Source organism: Pan troglodytes, chromosome 7 (genome assembly GCF_028858775.2).
Source record: "Pan troglodytes isolate AG18354 chromosome 7, NHGRI_mPanTro3-v2.0_pri, whole genome shotgun sequence".
Lineage (NCBI taxonomy): Eukaryota > Metazoa > Chordata > Mammalia > Primates > Hominidae > Pan > Pan troglodytes.
In genome coordinates, this window is record NC_072405.2 from 74,360,784 (window position 1) to 74,383,680 (window position 22,897).

The 22,897-nt window shown below is 39.1% G+C and overlaps 2 protein-coding genes across 20 annotated transcripts in view; one reads left to right on the forward strand and one right to left on the reverse strand.

The window, feature by feature from the left end:
* MTFR1 (mitochondrial fission regulator 1) overlaps positions 1-22,897 on the forward strand; it is a 127,861-nt gene that overhangs the window by 73,787 nt on the left and 31,177 nt on the right. For 2 of the 7 annotated variants that reach the window (XM_009455464.5, XM_054656797.2), the window contains exon 8: positions 8,161-9,728. The exons of 3 other annotated variants lie outside the window; for them this stretch is intronic. In XM_009455464.5, the coding sequence (XP_009453739.1) occupies positions 8,161-8,247 (87 nt within the window). In that variant the 3' untranslated portion in view covers positions 8,248-9,728. Of the gene's footprint in view, positions 1-8,160; positions 9,729-11,213; positions 11,458-22,897 lie in introns of those variants that run through there. 2 more of the 7 variants (XR_001720218.4, XR_010159248.1) reach the window with 2 other exon arrangements.
* PDE7A (phosphodiesterase 7A) overlaps positions 523-22,897 on the reverse strand; it is a 126,538-nt gene continuing 104,163 nt past the window's right edge. For 12 of the 13 annotated variants that reach the window (XM_063816332.1, XM_063816331.1, XM_016959523.3 and 9 more), the window contains 8 exons: positions 22,350-22,445; positions 17,632-17,732; positions 10,022-10,153; positions 9,727-9,818; positions 7,621-7,765; positions 7,099-7,195; positions 6,381-6,461; positions 523-2,335 (listed from right to left, as the gene is read on the reverse strand). In XM_063816332.1, the coding sequence (XP_063672402.1) occupies positions 2,130-2,335; positions 6,381-6,461; positions 7,099-7,195; positions 7,621-7,765; positions 9,727-9,818; positions 10,022-10,153; positions 17,632-17,732; positions 22,350-22,445 (950 nt within the window). In that variant the 3' untranslated portion in view covers positions 523-2,129. Of the gene's footprint in view, positions 2,336-3,986; positions 4,138-6,380; positions 6,462-7,098; positions 7,196-7,620; positions 7,766-9,726; positions 9,819-10,021; positions 10,154-17,631; positions 17,733-22,349; positions 22,446-22,897 lie in introns of all 13 variants that reach the window. The other variant, XR_010159246.1, reaches the window with a different exon arrangement.

A 22,897-nucleotide genomic window follows, 5' to 3' on the forward strand; every position in this document is an offset into this window, starting at 1 on the left:
GTATGTGGCTTGGATTCTGTTTCTATTGGACATCAACACTCTTCTGTACAAATAATATGTTAATGTGTTTGATTTAGAAGTTTGCACCATATCCCTTCTAATGAGTTGGACCTGGGAAGATATAGGGAATGGCACAGTGGTACCTTGTTTACAACTGATATCAATCAAGTAGAGTGGAGTGGCCTTTTCTTATCACTTTAAAAAGGCCAATTATTGATAGAAATAAATACAACTAGTATTTTAGTACTTGCAAGAGTTGCTGATGTCTTATGCAGTTCACCACTGTGGGAACAAAAGGCCTGGCTCAAAGCTGACCTCTCCCCTGTGTTAGTCAGGACTCCGACAGCCCTAACTGGGCTTCGGCTTACTCACTTGCAAGGTGAGTCATTAGTAGATAAGCTCGGACTGAGTAAACATCTGAGGGATGAATACAAGAGCCAAGAAGCTAACTTTGATTTCCTTGTAATTTAGCATTGTGTTTTCCAAAGGATTGAGTTATAAGGTAAATGTCAAAGATAAAAATATGAAAAGATAGGTTTTTATTCATCAAAAGTTAACAGCAACAGGCACATATTAAAATGAGTATGGCAAAGCCTTTTACAAATGGCTTTACACTCAAGCTTTCTCCCAAGAAAATGGCTGTTGCAACAAACTGTAAACAATTAATAAACAGTCTTTTACAGTAACAAGGGAAATACAAATGAACTAAAAGAAAGCACCGGTTTCTCTTAAAACTAGATTACAGTTGTGCTTACTATACATAAAACAATTTAAAACAAATTACAAAAGTGGAATGTTTGAAGTTTAAAATTAGTCCTTATAGTTTGTCCTAGAAAACATCTGTTCACATCAAAAGGCCCGTCAAAGGGTAACGTTTCATCAAAGGGAGGGACAAGAAAACAATGCACTTTTTTCAAATCAAAACAAGAAGTTTGGTCACTTAGCTATGTGCATAGTTTAAGGCAACTGGAGCAATCTGTTACAGCTTACCTACCAACCTTCCCCTCCCCCGAGTGTGGCTGCTCATTATGTCACATTCTAAAATAATAAATAAAAGCTTACATTTCAAATCTTTGCCCACATGGAGAAACATAACATGCACAGTCACACATGCACAAACATGCACGCAAACACACATCCATACATTCACACACAACATACCTCTCACTCACTGCAGCGAAAGGGACTTTAGTACCCTTGATCTGAAGGACACACTCTCCCATCCCACTTTTATTTCAGATTGGCAAATACCCTGAGCTGATTATGGTGTTTTAAACATTCCACCTTTTTCTCGCATGTGCAGGTCAAGTGTACAGTAGTGAAAACAACATGCAATGTCTTCACTGCAGAATCATAATACAGCTAGGACATTGGTGTTCTTCCCCTCCCACCCCAAATTAAAAACTAATTGTTAAAAAAAATTGCATTGCCAAACGGCACTGGAGTGAAAGCTTGGCGGTACTCTACGATAAATGCTCAGTTTCCAGTGCATGAAATAAAACTATAGCAAATGGGAGGCTTTGGTGGCATCCAAAGAAGAAAAAGGCAAACCAGGGGGAAAAAGCTGCAGTCTAAAGTTTGATCTTTAAATTTGTTTAAGTGGTTCCTTCACAATCATGCTCCAAGGCAATTTAGAACCAATATTTTCAGAGTTGATTTGTAAACATTGTCTTGCCAGAGGCAGCAGAGGCTGGGCACTTCACATTTCCATTTTCTCAGAGGGAACTTAGTGGAAGGTACAAGATACACATTGTTGCATCAGACTGGTTAAATTCCAAGAGATTGTTGCTGAACAATTCAAGTTTCACGTTTTGAAGATTAGATGCTTTGAAAAAGTCGTGGCACATATCAAAACTTCCTTTGTTACTCCTTTCGGATTCTCTCCTGCTGGGCTTTGCATATTCAAGGTTTCACATGAAAGCCAAATTCATATTGCTGTATGTTCGGGTCTTGCAATTAACAAGTGGGTTCAAATGATCCAGCAGAGGAAATCTTGGAAATAAATAATGCTGGCTGGCATCACTCACTTGGAAACCTTGGCAGTCAAGAGTTAAGTTCTCTCACCTCAAGACCCCATTTCACATTTCTAAAAACCTCCAGGAGGCAGTTTGTCCCACTGGTTCTGGGGGTTATGATAACCGATTTTCCTGAGGTAATAACTGTGAGTTCAACTCAAATGCAGCATCAGTGTCCTCACTGCTGGACTGTTCTCTCTGCAGTCCCTTCCAGCTGGCTTTATTCAGCCCCACATGTCCAAGCATTGTCTGGGATAGCCTTGTATTGGAAAACCTGGCCCATTCTGTAAATAAAGGCTCCACTAGGTAAGTCATAAAACCTTGAGAAAATAGGAGAAAAAGTTATTAACATATATGCTGAAACTCTATCTTTAAAACATCATCTATACAACGTTAACCTTCCTACGTCCTACTCCAGTATTACCCAGATCTTATTCTTCAAAAGATTCCTGTGTGTGTGTAGGTGACAGAGTCTGTAATGTACATATCCACTTTGAAGAACTGATTTCTTAAGTAACTCAATGGAAATTTAAGTAAAAGTGAACTGAAAAATATATCTAATCTTTTCTGGTTATCCTTCTCAGTGGCACAACTACATTCTTCTACTGAAGCAAAAATACACTGCCCATCTAAACTCTGAGGATACTTGGGCATAACCCAATTCGAGGCAGAGTTGCAGTGCAACAACTGGAGGCTAAGAAGGGGTCTCCTTCAGGACTGAGGGTGATGTGGCCTGAACTGAAGTGGAGCTGGCAGTAGTCTACTGCTTTACCCCTCAGGGATGGAATCTTCATGCCTGGTCATGATTACAATTGGTCATTTTATTTAACTCAGAATTTATAAAGGCAAAACTTATGATAAGAGTCAGTCTAAAAATAACAGGTGGGGTTAGTGAAAAAATCATTAAAGTGAACACACATTGTGTACCAGAGACCTATTTTATAAACAATTCATATAATCTCCCTTAATTCGGTCAGAAAAGGAAAATGAGTGATTTCAGGATTGTTGCATCTTTAGGTTATATAGCACTCCACTGCACATTAGATCTGACTTAATACTAAGTAGTATCTTAAACAAGGTCAAAAGAAGCCCTCTAGAAAATAGCTATCAATCAAATCATATTATATATTGGGAACAAATAACATCTTTATCACATTTTGATCTGTTAAGAATGGGGAAAATATACATTCTGATTCTATCACGCTTTAAAATTTTCTTCATATCCAAGACTCTCATTGCAGCAAAAGACCATGTGGACCACAGACAACATAGGTTCCATTTATCCAACATAAGAATCTCACCAGAATTAAAGCAACCAGCATCCACTACTTTTAATCAGGAAAGTTATATATGGCCTGATGGCTGAATTTTTTAAGTGTATATAATTATGGTATCTGAAATATTAATTATGTACAATATGTGCAATAAGGCTTTCTTTCTTTCATTGATCCATTCCCTCCACACATATTTACTGAGAACCTACTATGTCCCCAGCACTATGCCACGGTGGCTGGGTATACAGCAGTGAATAAGACAGACAAGATCCCTGCCCTCAAGGAGCTTATGTTCTGGTGAGGAGAAAGAGATAACAAACATAGAAAAGTGTCATTATAGTCAAAGCACACAGCGGCTTTCTGGCAGCCATCTTCACACTACAGTGTTATGTTGAGCCAGCCACCCAAAGCCCTGTCTTTCCTACGTGCCATAAAGTCATAAGCCACTGGAGTTATCTACCCACATGGCCCTTATTATTATAGGTTTCATACCATTCATCTTATTTCATACCTCTCACTGTTCCAACTGGTTGAGATCCTTGGGGATCTTACCTCCAACAGCCAACAAATTAGCTATCACTTCTGGCTCTATGTTAACCTAAAATTTCTTTTAGGTTTTAAATACCTGATAAAAATGAACAGACCAGAGCCATGGACCAGCCTCTCTCTTGGAGGGCAGGACTCTGTTAATTAGTACCTCGAACACAGCTGTTCAACCATTTGTGACTCCATTTAATTGTACTAGCCCCACAAGCCTGTACTTTATCTTCACAGATTTCACAGGACGCCTTGTCAAATGCCTTACTCTTATCCAGTACATATTTTCTTGTTCAACAAAATTAGTATTCCTATCAAAGAAAGAAACTGTATTAGTTCAACATGACTTGTACATACTGCCCCTATGCTGGGGAGTAGTAATCACTGCTTGGTGAGTTGTTAAGAGGCTGGGATTTGATGTCCGAAAGACCTGGATTTGAAGCCCAACACCAACACCTGTTAACTGCATGAAGTGGGCAAACCATCTGAAAATAAGGATGCTCAAAGCGCCGGTCCCCTAAGGTTGTTGTGTGGAGTCAGCAGATGTCAACAATCACCATCAGATCAGTGACCTTATCCCTGACAACCCATTCTAGATCTGTACAACACTGACAAGATCAATAGCTTGAGATGAACAGTGAAAGGGATCTAGCTTCTGTTACCTTATAAAAATTACAATGTTTTAAATCTCATTTGCAAGTTCTCCCATTAAGCAAGGGAGTAGTTTACTAGGATAAAAAGACATTTAATGTTAAAAGTAACTGAGTTGACTACCGATTCACCTGTCTTCGATTCAATTCTCTTTTGTCCATTTTTTTTTTTTTTTTTTTTGAGATGGAGTGATGGAGTTTCATTCTGTCACCCAGGCTGGAATGCAGTGGCATGACATCGGCTCACTGCAACCTCTGCCTCCCAGGTTCAAGCGATTCTCCTATCTCAGCCTCCCAAGTGGCCATCACACCCAGCTAATTTTTGTATTTTTAGTAGAAACGTGAGTTTCACTATTTTGGCCAGGCTGGTCTCGAACTCCTGACCTCAAGCGATCAGCCTGCCTCAGCTTCCCAAAGTGCTGGGATTACAAGTATGAGCTACCGCTCCTGGCCACTTTTGTCCATTTCTAATGTATTCTTTTGCATTTGAAGATTATTCTACTTGAGAATCAAGACAAAGCATATCTGGTTCTAAATTGTTTTACTATCCTCCCAAAAGAAAAGCATCTGCTACTCTCAGCATTCCTGGCCAGTGTGAGCTCTCTGGGAGATTCAGCATCCCTCACACTCCTAAAGTCTGGCCACAGTTATACACGCTCTTCCCTTCTCTACCTGTCACTCTGAAGTCAAATCGGCCACTACCCACTTTCTTCCATGAGTATCCATTGCAATCACAATGTAAGAATTACGTTTCTGAATTTCTGGCCCCATGGCATGGTCTTCCTTTCTGAGTATGATGCCACATATTGTGCTACCTTCTTAGTTTCTGGAAACTTCATCTTTCTGAACTTTGGGCACATATTTCACTGTGTTCAGTCTGATTCTCAAAGGCCCTATTCAACACCAGCTACCAAAATTACACTCCTCCCTCTATTCCTTGTTGAGCTAATGCCCCTGTAGAATCCCCCTCCTTTATACCCAAAGCCCAACACACTCAATCCTAGTCAACCTTCCTGTGAACTCCTGCAACAAGCTACACATACTTCAGTCACAGGACATTTTCATTATGCTTTCTATAATACAGTTATTAGTTCACACAACACACAGTTCTCAAGGGCCTCCTGCTTCCGGTGTGGTGCTAGGCTCCAGGAATCCACAACCAAGTGGATCAGACACTTTGGAATCTAGAAGAAAAGTGACTGACTCTGCCTAAAGCAAGTGGAGAGCAGCTTCTGGAGAAGGTGACATTTGAGCTGCCTCTTCAAGAAAAATAACTCTACGAGGCACATGGAAAGCACTGGCGAGGCACAAAGAGCGAAAGAACAGCGTATACTTGGGAAACACAGAAGCGTCCCGAGATGCTGTAGGCAAGTGAGAGGGAAGTTGAGGCAAGATGGCTGCACAGCATTTGAAGCTAGATTATAAGGGCCTGTCTAGGATGTTGAAGAGTTAGATTTAATCAACAGGCAGTGGTAAGAGTCTGGAAAGGCAGTGGCAGAAGCTGGTCTTCGTATTATGATCAGGCTCAGTGGGTCACCACCTATCCATTTTTATTTTATTTATTTTATTTTTGTCATTTCTTTGTTTACCTATCCTTTTTTAAATGGCAGTCCCAAATGATGCAAAAGAAGCTTCCACATGAGCGAATAATGGATTCTTATTTACATAAGAACAGAAACAAGTTATTGCTGCTGCCTGTTCTGCAAAAATGTGCTTTTTACATCCTAAAATTAAATGAGAATTAGAAGAGCCATAATAAGGGAAAACAAGTGTAAAATTTCTTAAATTATTTTTAAAAATAGAAATGAGCATAATTTTAATGTTTTATACTTCAAATATATTTCCCTTCTTGATAAAAACAGTGGCATTTTTCTAACCAGCTATATCTAAATATGTATAGTTACCAATCTGGATGTTGGCAATAGATTCAGTGTGACGATCGCAAAGTGGACTCACACCCAAATGATACTTTTTTTCTATATCTCCTATAAATTAAAAAAAGAGAAGTATTAATATGAAGAATATCTATTGGTTAAATATATAATTAAAGGCTTGAACATACCTGTGCATTTCTTAGGAAAAACATACTTAATCCTCATGAGAGGACAGCTTTGCAAGTAGTTCTTTTTAAAATTTTAAGTTATTTACACATAGAAGAGATTGCCAAGCTGATATTTTTATTTAAATGCAAGGTGTTACCCCAAGACTGTAATTTATAACACATTAATATACAACCTGAAAGGAAGGTTCATGAAATAAAGATTCCTGGATCCGGGTTTTAAATTACACACACAAAAGTTTTACATGTTCATATGGCCCTCCACACACGACAAGGATAAAGCAAGTTCAGGGAAATCTTTCTGTACAGCAAAATTCCAAACCTAATCTATCTATACTCACAAATGCATAAATACATCTGATCATTCCAAAAGAGGACTTCTAATTTTCAAAACAGATGCTCAATTTGTAGAGTATTGATTAGATGTATATCTATTGTGAATTGTTACTAAAAATGTCAAGACTCTACTGCTAGACCCATATAAATTATTGAGTTATTTTATTCTTATGATGTTAAAAAAAATGAACTGGATAGATTAATTATCACTCAATACTGTAACTTGCCTTGATGGAAGAATTCCTCCGTTACTTTTTCACTCCACTGCTTGCTTAATTCCCACGTCCGACATGGGTTACAAATATCAGCACATTTCAAAGCCATCTAGCAAACAAAACATTAATATTGTTTTAAGATATATACACACTTGACAATAATACCAAAGAACCAAGTGCAAGGACTGGATTAACCATAAATATAAATAAATAAGCCAGAAATATAATTCTTCTATTTTTAGATGTAAGAATTTATGAGAATAAAATGCTATTTCTTAATTGGTACCCTAATCTTATAAAAATTGTTTTCATCAGAAATCTTGAGTATGAAAAACACGTAAGCAATGGTGCCTTCCTAGGTAGCAGATTCACCAGTGATCTCCTTTTGGAAGGAGTGTGCGCTAATTGAAGGAAATTCTTTAGCTTGCCCTCAAGATTTAACCATTCTGAAAAACTACACTAGAATATTCATTTTTTAGTTTGACAGTCACATAATTTATCCTAGAAATAGAATGTTTCCAAGCCCCATTTTACCTGTAAAACCAAATGTCTGTGTCTGGTGTCTTCTAGGCATAAATCACCTCTATCCAAATGGGACCTAAACAAAGACAGATACTCATTCTGGCGACTGATGTCTGTGGCTAGTATCAGAGCACCTATCTGTGTCTCCATTTGTTGCCTGGAATTAGAGAAATATAAAGAGAAAATATAAGACTTTCAATTAACTATTTATTGATTTTTTCTCTTAACCATAATAATCGGAAGGCTTTACAGAACCCTAAAGTATCCAACTATCATTCAATTTAAAATTTATCACACAAAAAAATGAGTTTTATAGAATGCTTCAAAAAAAGCCATTAAAATAATCAAAACTAAAACCAAGAGTTTGTAGGAAAATACCAATATGCAAACATTCCAAAAGGAGAGCCTTTATTTTGCCAGCCAAGGTGGTATTATTTGCTTTAAAAAAAAAATCAATGTAACATTGGTTGTTGTTTGAGAAAGTTCCTTGCTGGGATTCTTTTGCTGGAAAATTCTCATGCTGAGGGTAAACAACTTTGGTTTGCTTTTTAGTGCCTGAGATCTGAAGGCAGAAGGAAGATTCAAATAGAAAGAATAATGGCCCATTCAACAGCTGACTCCTACAGACATTTTGACTAAGATGCCTGTTGCAGTTCCCCTGAGCAACTTAACAACTGTGTTTTCAAGGTTAAACTCAAGAACCAATCAGTTATCTGTAAATGAATATCCAACTTTTCTGGAAGGAAAAAGGTAACATGTTAATATAAACAGCAAATACATACATCATTTATAAAACTGCCTCAGATCAATTAACAAGATAAACATACTTAAAAAAAATTCTTGCCTTTTGTTTTAATGGGCCATGGCAAATACTATCTCTGTATAATGATCAGTAAAGAGCTGTCAAATAGATAAAAAGACTCACAATATTGAATGTTAAAACAAATCCTAAATGAAGAAAACATTAAATAATGCTATTAGGTAGTATTCCTTATTTCCATTTTTATTAAATCTGAGAACTCAATAGGGTTAATCATCAAATGAAAAACATGATTTTTAAAAAGGGAATAATGAAGCAAACATTTTAATCTGTCTTAATTTTAAGAACCCATAATTTACATATACAGTGTGTTTAAGCAATTTTCGTATTTGTACTACAGCAAAAAATGATTTTACTTACCAGAAGTATTGTCATACTCCAAATGGTATCCGTGAATAAAGATTTAAAAAAATAAAAAATAAAGTCCAGCTTTTTTCTCACGGTCATTACACAAAACAGTTTTTTATACAGTTGTTTTAAATTATGAAAGGGAAACCAGAGAAGAGCAAGTGGAACTTAAATTTTAATACTCAAACATATTTTTATACCTCACCACTTTTCTTGAAGTGGATGGTTTCGATCCACTTTCATGGTTTGCTGACGTGCATTTTCCCTCAGTGCAACATTACTAAAAAGCTTGTGTGTGGACCACACTATGGCAATGACGTGAGATTTTATAAACCATCACCATCGTGTTAGCCTTATTCACATTAATGTTTTTTATTAGGTTCTAAAATAGCCCATTTAAGTTATTTTTTTTCCCTAAAATATTAGGGTTTTTTCCATTCATTATTATATCCTATAGCTCTAGAAGTGTGACTCCAGGATTATGCTACTGAGGATATAAGGCACTCTCTTTACTTTCTTGTCAGTTTTGAAAACTTCTGGGAACAGATTTTAATGAATCTACTTAATATAATAGAATGTTTACATTCCATCCAATTTACCTTTATACCTAGACCTTAAGGTTTTATTCAGCTGAGTATGGAAATGTGTAATATCTATTTATGTAAATAAGTAGTAAACTATGGCTGAGCAATTGTGTATTTGGAGTAAATTTTATAGTATTCAAACCCAATGGAATAGTCTTTGATAAAAATAACTATCCATTAAAATGTTACCGACTATATAGTAGGATAGCTCTAAATTACTAAAATTGTATATAATTTATTAAATTTGACAAACACTGAAAACTGTGGAACACCTGAACATAACAATTTTTAAAACTTTATAAAATTACTTTGCCAACTTAACTTCTATAACCAGTAACAAATTAAATTTGTCTTAATCCAACCTACCTGCTTTCTAATGGCAGATGTGAGAATAAGCCTGATTCTCTCAATAAGCCCACTGCAGATCTCCAGTGGTGATTTTCCAGTACTGAGGTATTCTACAACAAAGGACGTTTCTGAGTTACTTAATGATACGTCTCTTTCTGGACATATCATTACTAACAATACTGTTAGCAATATTAATCTGGTTAAAATTCTAACATTCATTGAGAATTTATTTTCATTACTTTCATTTCTTCAAAATATGAAAGATTTTCTAGAATGCAAAAATAATAAATCTTGATGATAAAATTGCACTAACCTTGTATAAAGTTGCCAAGTAATGGTTAGTTTTAATAAGGAAAGGTTGATTAACACCTGGATGATCCAGATCATGAGTGGCAGCTGCAATTAAGCTCAGCAAGATATCCCAAGGAGTTACAGAATTGGCAAGCTGAAGTGTGACAAAAGAATAATGAATCACAGATATATCTAAAATAAGCTCTACGCCGTCACAGTGGTTTTGAATTAGCAGCCAATGGTAGTGGTGGCAATCTCCTCCCCCTTCACGTCATTCCTCAGGCGGTTGTTCATTAGGTCCACCAAGCACATCTGCCAGGTCCTGGTCTCATCACCACACTGGCGAAGGCATGATACAACAGTGGCCCTGCCCATGTGGAGTTTAGAGAGTTCATCCTTAGGCCATTTCATTTTTAACAAGCTTAATTAAAATGGCAGCTAAAGCATAAACCGTTCTTTTTGAGAAATAATGGCTTTAAAATGACGAACACAGTTTGGCACATTTTTATTACTGTAGCCATTACTGAACAAAAGACCTAAAATTTTAAGGGTGTTTATTTATCAACAAATTGGTTATTGGATTTCAATAATGTAATCTAAAATGGAAGGTTATTCCTTAAGTCCTGATGTTTAAGGAGGCTACTGAGTAATCATGTTAAGTGGAAGTCTATGTCAAGTCTGTGATAAAATCCTCCCCTAACGGATGGATACATTCATAACAATGATACAATGTATTCATGTCAGGGAAAGCAATCTTGCACACCAGAAATTGTAACTTTACTCTCAATAATCATTACCAAACTTATTTAATAATCACAATAAATAAAAGTTTATGATTAGCTGACAAATGTTCAATGATAAAAAAGATCACCTTGACTATATCATCTGCTTTTCATGAAATGCCTCTCATTTTCTGGCAAACTTGGCCAGATTTGTGTTCCCACAGCACCTCATGGCCTGCCACAATACCACTCATCACAGCATGGTATTATTTAGGTTTATGTTAGGACAGTGCTGACTAAACTGTAATGATCCTGTGCTCTAACAGTGAAAATTTTTGAGCATACACCACTTATATTAAGTATATGTACTTATGGATTATTATACTGAACTAACATTTATATGTTATACAACAAAGATAAAAACTGAAAATTTTTAAAATGAGATAAAAAATAATTTTAGATTCGAATTCTATTGTTTTCTTTCTCTGCTAGAACGAATCAATCATCTCTTTCTACTCCCTGTGTTAAGTTCATCTCAGTCAGAGAAATCACTGTCTGAGGGCTTGAATCTCCTGGAAAACTGTAAGCTACCTGGAAGCAGAGATGCATATTATTTATTTTTGTATCGCATATAATTAGTACACGGAGAAGGTCAATGAATAGGAGAAGATGAAGAAAATTATTTCCTCTTTAGGATATACAAAAGCATTGAAAAAATAAAGCATTCTAAAGCGCTGCTTACTAATCAAGATGAACAGAATGCATAGGATATAAAGCATACTGCATATAAAGCAATCTCCCCTCCTTGACATATACATGAATGGGCATGGGTGTCTATGTCTTATGAACATGTAATTTATTAGGCAGTATGCAAAGGGGTTACATTCTTATTGGCAGAAGAATAGACATCCTGGGAGAATACAATAATCCAAAATTAGACTGATTTAAAAAATTAATGTATGACTGCACATGACATCAAAACAATCTCAGGTATATTAAAGAGTTAACCATTAAAAATAGGAACATGACAATAAGCAACTGAATTCTCAAAAATTCTGTGAAGAGAAAGTAACTTTAAAAACAAATCACACATGCAAAAAAAATTTGATATAAAAATGTAACATTTCTGCTTGTAAAAAAAAACCTTTCATCAGAAAGAAAATTTTCAATATTATAACAAAGACAAGGACTTCAATAACTTAACTTTTTAAGGTGGATTAAAAGACAGATGTTATTTCCATTCTGTGATTACATCTGTTAAGAGCTGACAACAAAGAAATGTCCAAAAAAGAAACTACAGATTATTTAACATATGTGAAGGTCAGATTTTACTTGTATCTGCAAAGCCATCATTAGGGTTCTTTTTCAATAAAATAGAAAACTATTAAGTGGTGAGTTTTGCTGTGTTCAGTGAAAAGCTTACTGTTTTCACTGCCTGCCAGCCCTTATCATTTCCCATTGTAATGGTTATCACGGTGAGTTTCGTTAGTGGTAGCTTTTTTTTTTGGCTAAATTGGCAAATCAAAAATATAGTAGAAATAGCAGAAAGAAGGTACCTGAGATACTGGTGGCTTGCTGAGGGTAAAGAGGAGGTGGCACTATCATGGAGGAGAGCAGTTTAGTGACATAAAATGTCCTGAATCAATATTGTATTTTTATTTTTCCTAATGATGCTACCTCTGAAAACAGATTCTATTTTTTTGTGACAGAGTCTTGCTGACGCCCAGCCTGGAGTGCAGTGGTGCGATCTCGGCTCACTGCAGCCTCTGCCTCCCAGGTTCAATTGATTCTCTTACTCAGGCTCCTGAGCAGCTGGGATTATAGGCGCCTACCACCATGCCTGACTTTTTTTTTTTTTTTGTACTTTTATAGAGATGGGGTTTCACCATGTTGGCCAGGCTGGTCTCGAATTCCTAATCTCAGGTGATCCGCCTGCCTTGGCCTCCCAAAGTGCTGGAATCACAGGCATAAGCCACCATGCCCTGCCTAGTGAAGACAGATTCTTGACACATTATGTCCATCCTGAGAAATTACTGAAAGAAATGAACCTCCCACACACAGAAGGCAAAAGGACAAGGCGGTCCTCGCAGGGCTCCTCAATCCCCAGGCCATGGACCGGTACTGGTCCATGGCCTGTTAGGAACCTGAGAGGAACCAGGTGCACAGCAGGAGGTGAGCTGCCAGCCAGTGAGCATTATTGCCTGAGCTCTGCCTTGGAAGCAGTAGCTTCTCATAGGAGCACAAACCCTATTGTAAACTGTGCACGTGAGGGATCTAGGTTGCGCACTTCTTTTTTTTTTTTTTTTTTTGAGATGGAGTTTCGCTCTTGTTGCCCAGGCTGCAGAGTAATGGCGCAATCACGGCTCACCGAAACCTCCACCTCCTGGGTTTAAGTGATTCTTCTGCCTCAGCCTCCCAAGTAGCTGGGATTACAGGCATGCGCCACCACGACCAGCTAATTTTGTATTTTTAGTAGAGACAGGGTTTCTCTATGTTGGTCAGGCTGGTCTCGAACTCCCAACCTCAGGTGATCCGCCTGCCTCAGCCTCCCAAAGTGCTGGGATTACAGGTGTGAGCCACCAAGCCCAGCCAGCACACTTCTTATAAGAATCTAATGCCTGATGATCTGAAGTGTAACAGTTTCATCCTGAAACCATCCCCCTCCCCATCCAAGGAAATACTGTCTTCCGTGAAACTGGTCCCTGGTGCCAAAAAGGTTGGCGGCCACTGCTCTAGAGGTCTAAAAACAGAGAACTAGGCTGGGCATGGTGGCTCATGCCTGTAATTCCAGCACTTTGCAGGGCCAAGGCAGGCAGATCACTTGAGGTCAGGAGTTTGAGACTAGCCTGGCCATCATGGCAAAACCCCATCTCTACTAAAAACACAAAAATTAGTTGGGCATGGTGGCACATGCCTATCAGCTACTTGGGAGGCTGAGACAAGAGAATCGCTTGAACCCAGGAGGTGGAGGTTGCAGTGAGCTGAGATTGTGCCACTGCACTCCAGCCTGGGTGACAGAGTGAGACTCCATCTGAAAAACAAAACAGAACAAAATAAAAACATAAAAACAGAGAACAGTTAGAGTAAACCCAGCCAATGATAAAGCCCATATACAATATCATTCATTAACAGCTCATATTGACCAAGCACCTACCATGTGCTGGTGCTGTTTTAGGGGACAGGTAAATATTAGGGAATAGACAGACAAAAATTCCTGCCCTGGAGGCCTGACATTCCTATGGTTTCCACGTCAGGTTCCCATATGTTTTACAAGTAAGATTCTGGGGGCCAAAATTCCAATCTTACTCATATTTTTGTCACTAGCAATTAGCATCTACTCAGAGCATGAATAAGTGTACATCTGCAAGAAAGGCAACTCAACCATCAGTCTTGCTGACATCAAAGGGAAGGATGCGGGGGCCAGGGAGGGACGTGCAGGGCCAGGCTCTTTTGTCAACTGCCAGGGACAAGTAGAGCAAGGTTTAAAGGTTCAGTGTTAGAGTGGGTTTATCTCTGGGACATGTAAGCGTAATTCTTATCCAGACTTAGTTTAAGTATAGTTATTAAGTAAAATAGCTAATTTAAACTCATTATAGAAACATGAAACTAAACATTAAAATAGGAAACAAAGGGAAAATCACAATCTCCTCAGCTGACAACTATGAATGTTACCAGTGTCAATCAATCAAGGAAACTTTGGACTCAACTTGAACAAAATGCTTTATAATCCACATGAGTTCAGCCTTGAGGACATAAAAAATAAATACTCAAGTTAGTAACAATGCATATATAGAGAGATGAGTTTGTCTCCAAAATTTCCAGTAATTTCTTTGGCTTGAAATATTTTTTTTTCCACATAGACAAGAGTCCAAGAATTAGCTCTTCCATATAAATTATAAGGTATAAAAACTGAAAACAAATTTCTCACAAAATATATATACTTAAGTCTATTTACTATTCCCTCTGTACTTGGACTTTCTTATGGCTGACTCCTTAGTTATGTACTGTCCACTTAAGTGTCTTCTGATCACCCTATCTGAAGTTGTAAAACTCTTGCCATCCACCTGGTCATTCTCTATATTATTATTATTATTGTTGTTGTTGTTGTTGTTGTTGTTGTTGTTATTTTAGACTGAGTTTCACTCTGTCGCCCAGGCTGGAACGCAGTGGCGTGATCTCGGTTCACTGGAACCTCGGCCTCCCAGGTTCAAGGGATTCTCATGTCTCAGCCTCCCAGGCAGCTGGGATTACAGGCACCCGCCACCATGCCCAGCTAATTTTTGTATTTTTAGTAGAGACGGGATTTCACCATGTTGGCCAGGCTGGTCACAAACTCCTGACCTCAGGTGATTCACCAGCCTCGGCCTCCCAAAATGCTGGGATTACAGGCGTGAGCCACCATGCCCAGACACTAACATATTATTTTGATCAAAATTCTATTTATCTATTTGTTTAATGACTGCCTCCCCAACTAGGATGTACACTTCATGAAGACAGGGATCATTCCTGCCCTGCTCACCACCACATTCCTTGCACCAGGATAGAGCCTGGCATGTGGCAGATGCTCAAAGAGTATAAAACGTGATGCTACGCAAAGGCTCAGGAGTAAAAGAGATACAATCTTCAGGCATCTATCTAATCTATCTTATCTATCTATCTAAAGATAGGTTGTCACCCAGGCTGCAGTGCAGTGGCACTATCACTACTCTCTGCTGGACCTCCCAGGCTCAAGTGATCCTTCTGAGTCAGCCTCCTAAGTAGCTGGGACCACAGGTACACACCACCATGCCCATCTAACTTTTTATTTTTTTGTAGAGATGGGATCCTGCTATATTGCCCAGGTTGGTCTCAAACTCCTGGCTTCAAGTGATCCTCTTGCCCTGGCCTCCCAAAGTATTGAGATTACAGGCATGAGCCACTGCACTTGGACCTACTTCAAATTTTTCAGAATTCATTTTTAAAACTTTGAGTGACTCTTTTTTTTTTCTTTCTATCTTTTTTTGAATGAAAGAGATGAGGTCTTGCTATGTTGACCAGGCTGGTCTCAAACTCCTGGGCTCAAGCAAGCCATCCGCCTCAGCCTCCCAAAGTGCAGAATTACAGGCATGAGTCACCGTGCCCAGTCCTGGGTGACTCCATTTTAAAATGTTCACTATGATAAGGGAGAAGGGAAATGCCTGCATTGTAGGGCTTTGTGATTTTATCTATATCCTTAATTGAAGCCTTGGGTAAAGTGTTCACTGAGTATGTTAAGGATGAAAAGTGTTTAAGTATTATCAGAACTCCACAGGCAAAAACTGTTCAAAATCATGTTTTTATTAATTTTTGTCCACATGCATCCCCACCCTGCTCACCTGGCATCACCCAGATTTCCCTGCCCCTGGCTTGGGTTGGGTGTGCCCAGAGGGAGATGGGAGTGCAGAAGCCTTCACTGACCAGGTTAACCCTTTTGTGTGCTGCAGAGAACTTATTACCATCTTTCCACTTACCAGATTGTATGGTGATTACTCATCAGTCTCTCCTACAACATTCTCAAACAGAGGATGCAGCCTTGGCCCAGAGATTTTTTTAAAGTTTAATTTAAAAATTGGGGTGGGCAATAGAGTGAGTCCCTGTCTCTACAAAAAATTAAAAAAATTAGCTGGCCTCCAGCTTGAGCCCAGGATGTCGAGGCTGCAGTGAGCCATGATCACGCCACTGCACTCCAGCCTGGCAACACTGTGAAACCCTGTCTCTTACAGAAAAAAAAACAGCTGGGTGGTTGGGAGTATACATTTGTCAACACCGTACACATAAAATGTGTGCACTGTATTACTGCATGTAAGTTCTACCACAATAAAGTTGATTTTTTAAAAGTCATGATATATATACTAAAAAACGGGCATTTTCACATATTCTATGATCTCTTAAATAATCAGAAGACTAGCTGTGTTCTTAAGTTGGCATCAATGGGCACAAGCCAGTTTGGTCATCCTGTTTCCCGCCTAACACCTTAGCCAGAACTAAGATCTAGGGAGAGAGCAGTTTTGAAGTAGAGATGGGGTGGGCAGACATAATTGCAGAACTGCCAGGGATAGGAAATGTCCAGGGGCAAACAAGGCTTTCATTAACACCTGCAGACAATGATTCCCAAATCCATACATTAAGTCTGATTTCTCTTCTATACTTCAGACTCTTTTATGTAACTCTACACTAGACCTCTATATTAGGATGTCAAATACATTTAACACCACGGATCCAAAATGGTGCTCACTGTCTCTACAAGCCTTACCCCCAAAACTTGTTCTGCTCTACATTCCTCCTCTCATGGAAGACTTCCACCTTCTACTCAACTACCCAAACCAGTCTTCACTGACTTCTGTTTCTTTCCCCCAAATGCATTCACCACCATGTCCTGTTCATTCTAATTCCCAAGAGAACTTGCAAACTATCCACATCCCTACTTCACCAAGGCCACTCTGCTCTCTTCCATGGAGCACTGAAGTAACTCCTGGCAGGTGTTCAGGCTTTTGGTCTTGATACGATTTATCTTCACATCACAGCCAGGATAATTTTCTAAAGTCTCCTGCCTCCTCTCTGTAGCTCCTCATTCATTCACTGAGTCAGACCAAGGCTGTCCCTGCCCACATGGAGCCCATGTGGAGCTCAGTGTAAATGCCAGCAGTCGAGGTTTCAAGTGACCTGGCCCTTGCTTGGGCTTCTCCAGCCTCTCTCTCAACAACCACCCAATTCTCTAGCTGTTGCACTCTGAAACACAGCCAGATTCAGAAACTTGATCCAGCTAGATCTCATTCTTGTGAAGGAAGTCTGTGATTTTCAGTCAAAGCAGTAACTTCAGGAGAAGTATGTGAAAGTAAATCAAAAGGAATTTTCTTATGATTTTCACCTGAAATCAATGTCAACCTCTTACCTTAGGTTCCTTTAAGTAACAGTGCATGGCCTGAGTAACATCCGCAGCGTGGACTGCGTTATGGTAAGGATTTTGACTGTGGTAATCTTCTTGAATCATAACTGCATCAAAGAAAGAGATCCCGATTTTATTGTATATGAGCAACATATACAAGGACAAAAATTGTGATAATTATGAGTTACCCACTCATACTTTTCATGTAGCTATCGGCTAAAATTGTGCCGATTTGGGCAGATGATAATCACCTCACAACTCACATGTATACCAAAAGAATCAATATCAATTTGACTCTCTATGCTACCATGGAAGAACAGACTAGGCTTCAGGGTGGAGCTGTGCCCCCTGCCATCAACCTACTTGACAGCCCTAGCAGCATAACACACAAATCCAGTGGTCTCAAAGGAAAGCGAGCCTACCTGTGATGGGGAAACATAATCGCCGAGTGAGCAGGACAGACCATCAGAATTCTGCACTTGCTTCTGTCCCATCCTTTAAAATAGCCTTTCAATACCCTTGGTTAATAGTGTTTTTTTGAGACAGGATCTCACTTCGTTGCCCAGGCTGGAGTGCAGTGACATGATCATGGCTCACTGCAGCGCTGACCTCCTGGGCTCAAGTAATCCTCCCACCTCAGCCTCCCAAGTAGTTGGAACCACAGGTGCATGCCACCATGTCTGGCTCATTTTTTTGTATTTTTTATAAAGACAGGATCTTGCCATGTTGCCCAGGCTGGTTTCAAACCCCTGGGCTCAAGGAGTCCACCTGCCTTGGCCTCCCAAAGTGCTAGCATTACAGGTGTGAGCCACTGTGCCCCACCTAATAAGCTATTTTTGTATGTGGTTATTTTTGAGATGGAGTCTCGCTCTGTCACTCAGGCTGGAGTGCAACAGCATGATCTCAGCTAACTGTGCAACGCCCACCTCCGGAGTTCAAGTGATTCTCCCGCCTCAGCCACCCGAGTAGCTAGGATTACAGGCACCTGCCATCATGCTCGGCTAATTTTTGTATTTTTGTCACAATGGGGTTTCACCATGTTGGCCAGGCTGGTCTTTAACTCCTGACCTCAGGTGATCCACCCGCCTCGGCCTCCCAAAGTGCTGGGATTACAGGTATGAGCCACCATGCCCGGCCGTATGTGTTTTATAATTTATATTTTTAGTATAGTAGTCCCCTCATATTCTTGGGGGATATGTTCCAAGACCCCCAATGGATGCCTGAAACCACAGATAGTACCAAACCCTATTTATACTGTTTTTCCTATACAAACACACCTACGATAATGCGTAATTTATAAGTTAGTCACAGTAAGAAATTAACAATAATTAAAATAAAATAGAACGATTATAACAATAAGCCAGCTTCACAACTCTTGTGCTTTGGGGCCATTATGAAGTAAAATAAGGGTGACGAACACAAGCACTGTGATACCAACATGGCTGATCTGATAACCAACACGGTTCAGGATGCAATGAGATTTCATCACGCTGCTCACAATGGTGTGCAATTCAAAACTTATGAATTGTTTACTTCTGGAATTTTCCATTTAATATTTTCAGACTACAGTTGACCATGGGTAACTGAAACCACAGAAAGCAAAACCAGAGATAAAGGCGGACTACTGTACAGTATTTCAGGCATACTACTTATAATTAATACACATTAAAAAGTTTCTCAAGTCCAGGTGTGCTGCCTCACACCTGTAATTCCAGCACTTTGGGAGGCCGAGGCTGGAGGATTGCTTGAGGCCAGGAGTTTGAGACCAGCCTAGGCCATTAGCAAGACCTTGTCCCTACTAAAAATAAAAATGTAGTCTGGTGTGGTGGTGCACACCTATATTCCTAGCTACTCGGGAGGCTGAGGTGGGAGGATCGCATGAGCCGAGAGGTTGAGGCTGCAGTGAGCCATGATCACGCCACTGCACTCAAGCCTAGGTGACAGAGCAAGACTCTCCAAAAGAAAAAGCTTTTCAAAAGCCCTATGTAATAAATTTATCTGTTTTTTTGTGTTTTTTTTTTTTTTTTTGCCAGAGTTCTAAGTAGAAGTCTGAGTTAATATTTCTAGCTCTTCATTTGGCTGTACATTCTTGATATTGAGGCTTTTTTTTTTTTTTTTTTTCTGAGATGGAGTCTCGCCCTGTTGCCCAGGCTGGAGTGCAGTAGCGTGATCTTGGCTCACTGCAATCTCCACCTCCCAGGTTCAAGTGATTCTCCTGCCTCAGCCTGGATGAGGTGGGAGGCTGGCTGGAGCTTGGGAAGTTGAGGTTGCAGTGAGCCATGATCATGCCACTGCATTCCAGCCTTAGCAATATAGTGAGACCCTGTCTCAAACAAACAAACTAACTAACTAAAAACACCTGAGTTATTATTTTCTCAATTCTCCCAAGGACAGTATAGAGCCGAAGCCATTCCAGATATGCTGCACAGAAGATAACCCATTGAAGCCAATGGATTCCTTATGGCTTTAAGGCTTAATTCTCTCATAAACCTGTTCTAGTGGCTTCCACATTAGCGGCAACAGGATGAAGGGATAAACAGCCAAGTATTCATATGAACAATGTGCAAAGTGGGGATATGCATGTTTATAATTGCCAGTATAGCTACTGGGGCTACTCACACTATATTAATTATAAACTTGAGAATTTACTGCAAAATTCTATCTGTAGAGTCACACAGGCTTCTGTTTACCTAGATAAAGCAGTTGCAGATTAGCAAAAATGGTTATATTAATTATTATTATTATTTTTGAGACAGAGTCTCATTCTGTTGCCCAGGCTGGAGTACAGTGGCGCGATCTCGGCTCACTCTCTCTCTCTCAATCTCACCTCTGCCTCCTGGGTTCAAGTAATTCTCCTGCCTCAGCCTCCCGAGTAGGTAGGATTACAGGCACATGCCTCCACACCCGACTAATTTTTGTATTTTTAGTAGAGACGGGGGTTTCACCATGTTGGCCAGGATGGTTTTGAACTCCTGGCCTCAAGTGATCCACCTGCCTCAGCCTCCCAAAGTGCTGGGATTACAGGCGTGAGCCACCATGCCCAGCATGTATGAAATATTAAATGTCCCCACCAGCAACATCTTAACTTATTTTATAGTTCCACAGTTTTACCATTTTCCTACAGTAATAAATTACTTCCTGAATAATTTGTAATTTCTCTCTACTTAAAATTGAAAGATTTTAAAAAGGATATCAAATCAATATGATGGTCTCTCACTATTAAGTATAGACATACCAGTGAGATATTTAGTGTTAAGTTCCAGACTACTAAAATAAAGTGAATATTGCAATATAGCAAGTCAAAATTTTGGGTTTCCCAGTGCATACAAAAGCTATGTTTACACTATAGTCTATTAAGTGTACAATAACATTATGTCTTTAAAAAAAAAAGATGTATACACCTTAATTTAAAAGACTTTATTGCTATAAAATGCTAATCATTATGTGAACCTTCATTAAGTTGTAATCTTTTTGCTGTATATAAGCAAAATTGTATATAACCAAAAATAAATTACAAATTAAGCTATCTCTTGATCTGGGCACTATATGAAATATCACAATGAGGGTCAGAAAATCAGACCCCAAAATATGCTGCTTTGGACTTCAAACTCGGAACAGCAAATGCAGGAGAGGACTTTCTCAGAAGTTCTCCTATCCACCTAAAGGACGGACAAAGACTTTACCAGGAATCATGAATTCCTTCCTCAGGTAGAACCAACTAGGAGAAACTGGTGCCTATTACAAGAAGGAAGACTAGAGTTGATATCTTGTGCCTCAGCCTCCTGAGCAGCTGGGATTACAGGTGTGCACCACCATGCCTGGGTAATTTTTTTGTATTTTTAGTAGAGATGGGGTATTTGCCATGTTGGCCAAGCTGGTCTCCAACTCGTGGCCTCACGTGATCCACCCGCCTCAGCCTCCCAAAGTGCTGGGATTACAGGTGTGAGCCACCACACCTGGCCCCAAATAATCTTTAAAGCCTACCGTCAAAGAGATTTTAGGGGTCAGAAAAAGAAGAAACCTAACTGCAATATACCTGCTCTTTTAAAGTTTTAGCCTTCAAAAATTTAGAAAAGTACAGAAATTGTGTCATCTTTGTCAGCAATCTGTGGCCAATGTAAGGAACATTGCAAAATGAAATCAAGTATTCACAATTTCCTGTATCTGTGGCTCTGTGACTTTGCAGCCTTTGCACCAACAGGTGTAGTGCATCCCTGGTCTGACTTGCTGTGGCCACTTGCTGCAGAAGTGAAGGTGGGCCGATTCTGAGCCCAGGGCTCCAGAGACCTGGGGATATCACCTCTCTCGGAAACCTGCCACTACTGTTTGAACAAGCTCAGCTAATTGTAAAATAAATAATTTTTTGTTTTTAATGTAAATCTATTATGGTGCCAAACTCCTCTGCTTCTTTTAAATTTAACAGAAGACTATGTAGAGCCGAGATGGGTGAGGCCTGGTATCCTAGCTGAGGTCTCTACAAAACCAACATGCAGCCCACCTGTTGCTGTCTGCAGGTGCACAAATGAGCTCACCCAGACCAGACCAAAAGAAGCATTTAACAGCCCCACAGATGCAAGAGCTAAATAACTGTGTGTTGTTTTAAGCCACTAATTTTGGCTGGTTTGTTATAGAGCAATAGCTAACCGATATAACTGAGATAAAACTTAAACAGGTTCTTGTATAAATGTAAATCTTGTTACTGTTAATGGGTTAGAATCACTTACCTAAAAATCTACGAAGTTTCATCATATCTAAATGGAAGTACTCAATTAATCCATGAAGACTAAATAAATGAAAGGTTAAGCTTACTAGACTATTTCCTAAAAAGAAAGAAGAGACATTACATTAGTAGGAAATACAAGTCAACACAATTATATTATGCTTTGAAATACAGATTTTGAATATAAAACATGGAAAGAGTAATAATTCCCACTTTTTGTCTATCAAAAATATGCATCTTCTTACCAGTTATGAACTTTATATGTCACATCTTTGTTTCATTATAAGAAAAATTTAATTTTTGTTTTACTTTTCCACAACCAAAGAACTGAAAACTAGACATTTTCAAATAGATTAATTTTTTAAAGACACCAAAATAATGAGAATAGACAATAGAAAACTTTTAAAATTGTCCCACATAGTAACCTAATTCAGTGTGGCTGCACCTGACCTCCCTCCTGACGTTGCCTCTGCCACCTTGCTTTCACTGAAACTGACTGCCCCAGAGCACACTTCCTCGGCTGCAGCCTTGTTAGGTGGAGAATGTATCTAT